This window comes from Pinus tabuliformis, chromosome 1_2 (assembly GCF_031772625.1).
Source record: "Pinus tabuliformis cultivar Carrire ecotype Pingquan chromosome 1_2, CPIR1, whole genome shotgun sequence".
In the NCBI taxonomy this organism is placed as follows: domain Eukaryota; kingdom Viridiplantae; phylum Streptophyta; class Pinopsida; order Pinales; family Pinaceae; genus Pinus; species Pinus tabuliformis.
The window spans coordinates 1,305,045,111-1,305,054,796 of NC_142298.1; the positions used below are offsets into that span (position 1 = coordinate 1,305,045,111).

The 9,686-nt window shown below is 43.4% G+C and overlaps 1 protein-coding gene across 1 annotated transcript; it reads right to left on the minus strand.

Moving 5' to 3' along the window:
* Positions 1-733: 733 nt before the first annotated feature.
* LOC149211005 (uncharacterized) lies at positions 734-1,657 on the minus strand. The gene has a single exon (XM_089399163.1). The coding sequence runs from the start codon at positions 1,655-1,657 to the stop codon at positions 734-736; it is 924 nt and encodes a 307-aa protein (XP_089255289.1).
* Positions 1,658-9,686: the final 8,029 nt, after the last annotated feature.

Consider the following 9,686-nt stretch of genomic DNA (forward strand, 5'->3'; position numbering starts at 1 on the left):
CTTGGTTAAAGATCTACCCAGCTCTTCTGCCATTATGATGAAGAGAAAAGGAGACAAGGGATCTCCTTGTCGTATACCTCTGGATGGTGTGAAGGGTTGAAGCGGTCCTCCGTTCAGCAGGATGGAGAAGAAAGCGCCTGAGACCAGTTCCATTGTCCAATTTATCCATTGCTGACTGAATCTGAAAGCCTGGAGGATTGCTCTCATGTATTGCCAGCTGATTCTGTCAAAGGCCTTTAACAGGTCAAGCTGGATAAGCATGCCTGGAGTCTTGTTCGTTTTGAGAGAGTGCAGCACTTCCTGGGTGAGGATGATGCTGTCTGTGATCTGCCTGCCTTCGACGTAGCCGGTTTGATCCTGAGAAATAATTGAAGGGAGGACGGGTCTGAGTCTGTTAGCCAACAATTTGGAAAGGATTTTATAGAGGACATTGCAAAGGGCGATGGGGCGAAACTTGTCCGGGGAGTCAGCCTGGCCAGATTTGGGAATTAAGGTGAGGAAAGTGGCATTGATGGCTGGTAGCACTTTTTTGGTTCTGTGAAAGTTCCTTACCAGGATGAGGAGGTCTTCTTTAATGATGGACCAGCAGGCTTTAAAAAATTCAATTGTAAATCCGTTCGGTCCGGGAGCCTTGTTTGTGGCCATGGTGAAGATGGTCTCTTCAATCTCCTGTTCGGTAAAATCCTTTAGAAGGAGGGAGTTTTGCTCCTGAGTAACAAGGCTGGGAATGGCATCAGTGAGCATTGATGGCTTGGGTTCTGTTTAGGCTTGGTTCGCTGAGAAGAGAGGTGAAATAAGATTTGAGTTCATCCCCAATGTGCTCCCTGGAGAACACCTTATCGTCATCAGCTTTTTTGAGAGAGAGTATTCGATTGCAGGCTCTATGTTGGATAGTGGACTTATGGAAGAAACTGGTGTTGTGTTCTCCTTGCTTTAGCCATTGCACCCTCGATTTCTGTCTCCACAGCATCTCTTCCTGCTTAAGTCGTTTTTCCCATTGTCTTTGTAGATTTGTTTCTTGAGCTTTCCTTTCCTCATCATGCCCTTCTGTGATCATTGTTTGCTGTAGTAGCGCCATTTTTTCCTCAAGTTCTTTTTTGGCTTGAAAGATGTCTCCAAAGGTGTCTTTGTTCCATCGTTTGAGGTTGGATTTGATGGTTTTGAGCTTTTGCTGGAAGATATACATGATGTTGTCGCTTCTTATGGTGGTTTGAGTCCACCAGCTTTTTATGTTTTCCATGAAAGTAGGGTGTTCTGTCCAAAAGGCCTCGAATTTGAAAGGTCTGTTGAGAGGCTTTTCTAGATTGGTGAAGTGGATCTGCACAGGGCAGTGATCCGAGCCTCCTATAGGCAGAAGGTTGGCCTCCATGTCGATGTTTTGCAGCAGAATGGATTCCGATAAGAGGAACCGATCGAGCCTTGATGCTATCTGCCTGTTTCCTCCTTGCTTTTTATTCCAGGTATGCAAACCATTGACTGTAGGGATGTCAGTAAGTCTGGATTCAGCAATAAAGGTGTTAAATGCCTCCGATTCCTTATCCAATTTTCGTAAGCCTCCCTTTTTCTCCGCTAGAGTGGTGATCATATTGTAGTCTCCGCCTGCAATCCAGTGAGTTGCCCCATGGTGTTGTCTGACTTCGTCTAGGTCCTTCAGCATCTTCAGCTTTTCCTGTATTCTTTGAGGCCCATACACATTGGTGATACATATCGATTAGCTTGAATCAGGCATGTTGAGGATGACCGATAATGAATTCTTGGTGGAGAGAGCATTTTGCAAGAAGAATTTGTTTTTGTTCCAGAATGTTAATAACCCTCCTAATTTCCCATGGGCATCTATGCTTATACATTGATGACTGTTGGAAACGAGCTTTTTGAGCGTTTCTGTGCCCTTGGGAGAGCATTTGGTTTCTTGCAGAAGGACAATGTCTGGGTGCTGCGAGAATATATGATTTTTCAGGATTCTTCTTTTGCTGGTGCCATTAAGCCCCCTGATGTTCCAGGTTGTGATTTTCATTGAGCTTTCTTTGGAGCAGATAGGACCAAGGCCCTGATTTTTCCTTCATTGATGAGACGTCTGCCTAGCTCTTGTATTTGCTGTCTGGTGGATTTGCGTCCCCGTTTTCTACCTGGTCCTTGTGGTTTGTATTGATCCAGATCCAGGTTGGCTTGAATACCTATTTGGTTGCTATTTCCCCATTGCCTTTTGGCTATATTTTGGTTGATGTATTCCAGCTGTAGGTATGCCATTTCTATCTTCTCCAAGTATTCCTGGGGAATGGCATCCACGCCCAGTTTGGAACATTGCTCATTGACCTTTTGGAGATCAAGATCTCCCAAAATCTCCTCCAGAGGATTGCTTGAGGTTGTAGTGGAGGGATGATCTGGTTGCGGTTCAGTGCATTGCGGGGTTTGCATTGAGGTGTGGCCGGTAGTAGTCTGGTTGGAAGCGAGATTTGGGTTTTGTTGTAGTGCCTGGGCTTGAGAAGAGATAGAGGTTGTGCTTGGAGCATTGATCGTCGTCATGGGTTGATTGGATAACGGTGGATCCTGAGCAGTGGGGGCCTGTGAGACTTTGGGGTGCTCCGGTGAATCAAGGTTGCTCAAAACTTCAAAGCTGTTTTGCTGTGTGGAGGCTTTATTGGTAGGGTTGGTATTGGTGGGGGGTTTTGTAGGCTTTTTTCCTTTCTTGCCTCTGCTCTTTCTTGCGACTGTGGTGAAGCCAGGCATTGGAGTAGCCTCTTGTTCCTGTTGGGCCTGAGGTTGTGGTTTATTTGCAGTGCAGCTGTGACTTAGATGGCCATGCTGTCTGCATGTGCGGCATCTGAAAGGGATATTTTCGTAGTCTATGGTTTGCTTCCATTGCACTTCTTTATGGATCAGTTCCATATGATCTGGGAGGGGCCCTGAGATGTCCATGTAAACACAGAGTCTAGCATAGGTTGTGTACTTACCTTGTATAGTGAGATCTGAGGCTTTGATGAAGACTCCCAACTGGTTTCCGATGGCCTCCAAGATGCGTTTGTTCCAGTAATCCACAGGTAGAGAGTGCAGGCGGATCCATACTGGAACTTTCTTGAAATCCTCCTGCTCTGGTGCAAAGTTTGGCCTCCAGTAAGTTATGTATAATCCTGCAGAGTTGTAGAAATACGGGCCGCCTTCGAATATGCGGTCTCTGTCATCCTTGTGAGCGAAAATTACTGTGAAAAAGCCTCTCGATCCCAACTGAAGATTGTAGTCCCCTTTAGGTTTCCATTTTTGGTTGATCCACCAGCATAGGGCCTTTTCGTGAAGTCTAACCCCCATGAATCTACAGATCAGGGCCTGCTTGCTCATATGGTCCCTGTACTCCTCGATCCAAGGGTCATCAATGATTAGTTTGGGTATTTTTTTTTATATGGGCTTGCATGTGGACTGAGTTTGCTCGCGACGTTGTCGTGGAGTTTGCCCTTCGGACGCAGATCCTTTGGGCACTGAATCGTTACTTTGTTCCGCTAATCTGGAGCTTGATGGAGTATTGAAGGCGTCTGAGGGTATGCTGCCGAATATGAAGGGCGTGGAGTTTGGGGGGGTCGAACCCCCCCTGTGTTATGCATGTGTTGAATCAGTTCAGAATGGCCCTGAGGGATCTATCTGTCGCGTTCCTGAATGGTTGGCAGGCTTGCAGAGCCGTGATCAGGAGCTGCAGAGATTTGGCCCTAATCGCCTCTTCTCAGAAGCCCCAGCCAAGTCCATACCTATTCCACTCTCGGTGTTCTTAGTAGACATCACTTGGAATGAGCATGTTCCGGCTCATATTGGACTTGAAATAATTATGCAGTGGCATTTACAATATATATATATATCGATAGATATAGATATAGATATAGATATAGATATATATAGATATAGATATAGATATAGATATAGATATAGATATATATATATATATATATATATATATATATATATATATATATATATATATATATATATATATATATATATATATATATATATATCTATATATATATATATATAGATATATATATATATATATATATATATGGCCCTGCTCCGTCGTATTACTCTAACACGATATTGTGATGCGATTGATCGCAATCGCATATCACATGGACCTGGGGTCTTTCCATATGGCATGGCCTATGCCAATGCCGATTGCGATCCACCGATATTAGCGATCACGATATCGCATCGGCCTAGGGTTCTGCCTTAGGTTATATACACACAAGCCTGCCTCCGACCCGATATGTCGAGGATCAGAAATCGGGGGTGCTTCCCCTTTTCACTTAAGTCCGCCTTTGACCTCCTTCAATGCGATTTTTCTTCGTAAAGCCTTTTAGGCCATTTTTTTGAATATTTGTCTCTTTTTCCAAAGAACAAAGGGCATCTTCTTTCTGTGATAACTTCTACATAATAAGTTCATTTTTTCCCATGCAAGTTGCAGTAGATTTAGAATGAAAAGATCTCTGCAATGGGGCTATTTCCAGGAACTTCCTTGGACTTTCATTTTCCTCAATGAGGAACACTTAGAATTAGGAGTCTATCCAAAATCCATTTTGGATCACTTGACCCTTAGCTGCTTGAACAACGCAATTGCGCAGTCACTAGGCTTTCTCCCCTGATCTGTCCCTCAGTCCTTGCCGATTTCATGAATCCAAGTGTCTTATCTTAGGCTAGGGGTTTTCAAGTTGATGTCGTCTCATCAAGAGTGAGTTGCAGATGCATGTACTCTCTTACACTATGGCGAGATGATGAATAAGGAGGACATGCTAGATGACAATTAAGGAGATGAAGAGAAAACATAATCATCAGATAAGAAGACCAAGGAACCCTGGGGTTTTATAGAAGATCAAAGATTAGGACCGCATGAAGAATCCATATGATTCACAACCCTTTGGAGGGTAGGTACGAAGACCAAGGCACATATTCCATGAAGTTGAAATGAACCAATTAGTGTAGTATGAAGGACAGCTTATCATTATATTATCATTATGTCTTCAATGACATGTCCGGTCGCAAACATTGAAGGTAATTGCATGTGTTTTCTCTAAGTGTTTCACTCCCTTTCGTAAGATAGGCAAGATGTCATCTTTTTGCATGTTGGCTGTCACACTTTATACATAAGCTCATTCTAGTGGTTTCAAGGGCTCATCTTTGTGTTTATGAGTTTTCCTAACCATATAAACACTTGTCGCACTCATTCACAAAGTTTTGAATGTTGTCACATAAGTGTTGTCACAGTCATCATAAAGTCTACCTTAGGTGTCGCACTTGTCATAACTGGTCATGAAGCAGGCACACACAAGTGAAAGTGTTGTTCATGTGTCATGGGTTATCAATGTTGTTGAGTTGTCAAGTATTCTAAGTGTTAGGACATATTCGAAGCTTCATCACGACACTTTTCAGTCTCACTAGTCCAGCACTTAGCCTTTTCCGAAGAAGCTTCATCACGACACTTATCAGTCTCACTGGTCCAGCACTTAGCCTTTTCCAAAGAAGCTTACTGACCCTTCAACTTGGCTTTACCCAGCATGCCTAGACTACGCATTGTGCAATTCCAGTCAGCAGGATATGACCTTGACCCATGGATCTACGCAATGTGCAGTTCTTGTCCCCAAGGGCTACTATAATTTGCATTTCCTAAGCCCAAGACCCAACCTTCCCTTCCAGAATTCTGTAATCCTTTCATTTAGCCTTCCTTTCCAAAACTATGTAGAAGTTGTCTTCAATGGTCCTCCCCTGATCCTGACCCACTATCTCCTAGAACTACATAGAAATCAGGAAACCTTCTCTCCAGAACTGCACAGAAATCTTCCATAGTGGCCCCTCCTTCAAGCAGATTCACGTCTCCAATAACTGCACAAATATTTTCCCTCAACCCATCCTGAACTACGCATTACATAATTACAAGCCTGAATCCCCAGCCCTGGGTTTTTGGACTGTGCAATGCGTAGTCACTGAACCTCCCTTCCCAACTTGTAACTTAGTTCTAGCTCAATCCCCAAACCAAAATGCACCATCTTAGGCTAGGAGGTTTTTGGGTTGATGTCGTCTCGTCATGAGTGAATTGTAGATACAGGAACATGGTGGGATGATGAAGAAGGAGATGAAGGAGGAATACATGCAAAGGACATTATTATAGTTGAGCATGTAAGATGATCTATCAACCCAAAGAAAAGGGACACCAACTCGCAATCATAACCCAAGACTTGATATCATTAAAGATTCATGTCACCAAGCCATGGGGGGTGGAAGACAATAGTATTATCAAGTAGACATCATTCATAGTAGTAACAATGGCTTGGCATTGCCATATCACCAAGTAGTCCATCTCAACAGTGTCATGTCATGTCATGCCATGAGCGTTCATATGCCATATCATCATTATGGACCATGTATATTATATTCAAATGTATGGTAAAGTGGAAGTCCAAAGGGCACACATGAATATGGAGAGTCATGTAAGTTGAAAAGTCATAAGAAGTTGAACAGTCATGATGGTATTCAAAGGGTCACAACAGGGAAGCGTCACTCCTTTGGTTATATATACACCCTCATTATACGAGCAAAGGACTTTTCACCTTGGCTCCTCCTACAAGGCATTAGAGAGATCAGCTAGTTCTTTGAGGAGAAAGGAGTGACTCCAATGTCCCACTATTGGGTCTAGTGATGTACATTGTAAACATGTATCTTGGAACTTTTTCTTAATAACAAAAGCCTTTTAAGGTCAACACATTCTTCATGCATGAACTATGAATGTTTGGAATGTAGAAATTTTGAATAATATGACACATATTCACAGAGATTATCTTGATTATACACTTATAAGCGGAACATGCATAATACATAACCTCCTCTACATTGATCATCAATATAGCAGCATCAATAACAATAAAACATCAAGAGCATTCACACATTAACACAATATGTAAACCGGGGAAAGCATCTCGCTAAAAACCCCACACTATCTGTATATTAATGATTGAGACCATGTAACATTACAAAGTACAATGCTTATCACAAGCAATCCAGTACCAACTCCGCCTGTTACACACAATACAGCTAAGATCTGATCTCCAAATCTATTCCACTGCTTGCCTGCCTCCACTGCTCAATACCTGCTCAAGAATTGATGAGAATGGCTTACCAAACTCGTATTTGACCTGCAAATAATCACTCACACTCTGTTGGATGCGAGCACAAGCTACAATTCTTGATATTGACCAATTCATTAGCATACTCAATCCCTCTGATTGTGCAAATCATCATGCACAGCTATAGTCACAACTGATAGCAATCTGATCCTCTAACACCTGTCCCTGGTGAACTGAACATGCACTGACATGCAACTGAGTTAACTGATGTATTCTATAGTTGCATTATGAGTTAATAACTTGTGAATTAATTAATAACTAATTCACCCAACTCATATCTAGTCTATTGATAAGTTAGACTAAATACAACTAGTTTAACAAAGTTAAACTGAACACAACTCCATCAACTGCACCTCCAGTCCTCTAAACTCAACTCACTTGAGTTCTAACTGAAGTCCTGCATGCAAATATTAGTCATCCCATAGGTAACCACGTATTTCCTTCTGGGATCTGCATGTACCACATCCATAGCTCATCCTGAAGTGCTCCAAGAGAATAAGATCAAGTTTATAGTCCAAATATTATTATGAGACAATAATATTTGACTTTTCTATTTTTGACAACCAGTCTAAAAATAGACTTTGATCACTCATACTGTGATCACTCATACTGTGGTCACCCATACTGTGGTCACCCATACTGTGATCACTCATACTGTGATCATCCCTGCTAAGATCAAAAATAGAACTTGCGCCATAATTTTCCTGTGGGCCCACTTAGTGAAGGCGACTCCTTTCCACTAAGCTCCATCATCTTGTTGCATTCTCAACAAGCATTTCTTGTTGCACACTTTTCAACACTCCCTCTCAACAAGAAAGGCTTCCTCTCAAACCCGATCCTGAAACTCTGGAATGTTCTCCATGCAACACATCTAGCTGGTCCACTTTCTCTGTCATCAAAGTCTCTGACTGTTATTGCCTCTGTCGACTGAAACTCTGCATCTCTGTGCTCTTCAGTATCTGACTGCTCTAGCCTCTGTCACTTTGATCTCTGACTGCATCCATGCTGCTGCTGGTTCTATCTCCCAGCATTGCATCCGCACTACACCTCCCAACTGACCTCCCTGTTGGGATAGAAACACCCTCTGATGTTGAAGCTCTACCTGCTGCTGACGAGTGCTCCCTCTCTAAAATCTGCGCTACTGCAACATCTCCATGCATCTCGCACCATTGCACACCTCTCTGTGCCACCTAGCACTGTGCAAAACACTTGTGCCTCTCGCATTGCTGCAGCCTGCTAGCTATGCGCTGTCCTGGGACTCCCTGCACTGTCGCTTTCTCTGCCGCTCCATCCACATCTGTCTCTACCCAATCAATCAGTTCCTGCTACTACACATTGGGGCTCCCGTAGCAAGGTCTCATCCAAGAGGTTGGGTACCTCAAGGATCCTGCCCCTCCTCCTTGGGACGATCAATCCACATCACCCCACCTCCTACCTGGAGGTATGGCTGCATGAGATCCCTCAGCCCACCTAGCTCGAAGTTTCCCCTACTGGAGGTCTCTGGATGAGTAGATGTCTCTACTCGATCTCCTCTCAGCTTCCCCTATTGTGGCTCCTCCACAACCTCCTGAAGCTGCTGCACCAATCGTGGCTCCTCCACAATCGTCTGAGACTTCTTCTGGCTCTGCATGTTGAGAGGTAACATACCTTCCCTCTCAACCACCAAGTCTCCATCAATTGCCTCGCTGCTCAAGGCTTTGCATGCATCTTGATCCTCAAGAGCATACAGGTTCTTGACCCGTGAACCCTCCTCATGACAACGAAAGCATCTCACCTTCGCCTTGTCAACCTTCTTCCCATCATTGGAAGAACTGAATTCGGAAATACAAACCTTCCCCTTTCCCCTCTTCGCCTTACTCGCTAAGGCACAGTTCTCCTCATCATGCATAGATGAAGAACTGTCTCTGGTGCACCATCTAATCTCCTCCTGCATCAAATCCAACCATAGTCGTTCCCAATTTGGCAGTTTCTCCCTTCCATTCACCGAGTCCTGGTAGCTATGCCAACTCTTAGGAAGGTCAAGGAGTGCTAGACTCACCATCCTCATCCTGACAGTCACCCCCACACTTCCCAGCTCATCCGGCATTGGATGAACTTCGTGAGTTACCTGGGCATACTGTCTCCATTCTCACACTAAATGTTTATGAGTTTTATCTCTTGCTTTGGAATTAAATTCGAATTCCACCAGCTCAAAACTCAACCGCTTTTGATCTAGAATTCGTGAGAACAAAGTATTTCTTGTACAGAGATTGACTGTCTGGGCATTCACCGGATATCTCACCTTCCAAAAGAAGGATGAATCCAGAGGCTACCTGGCCTGATTACAGACTCTGCCTGAAGAAATAAAATGTAAACACTTTTTGAATAATAGATCTAATGATCAATCCTCGCTTGATATCCCGTAAAAATCTCTTCTACAAATCAAGCAACTCTGATACCATGTAGAACTTCTTCTACAAATCAGCTCGCTCCGATACCATGTAGAAATTTTGAATAATATGACACATATTCACATAGATTATCCTGATTATA

What these genes read in the sequence shown, in the direction of transcription:
- LOC149211005 (XM_089399163.1), bottom strand. Translation starts at nt 1,657, where the DNA reads ATGCTGAAGGACCTAGACGAAGTCAGACAACACCATGGGGCAACTCAC.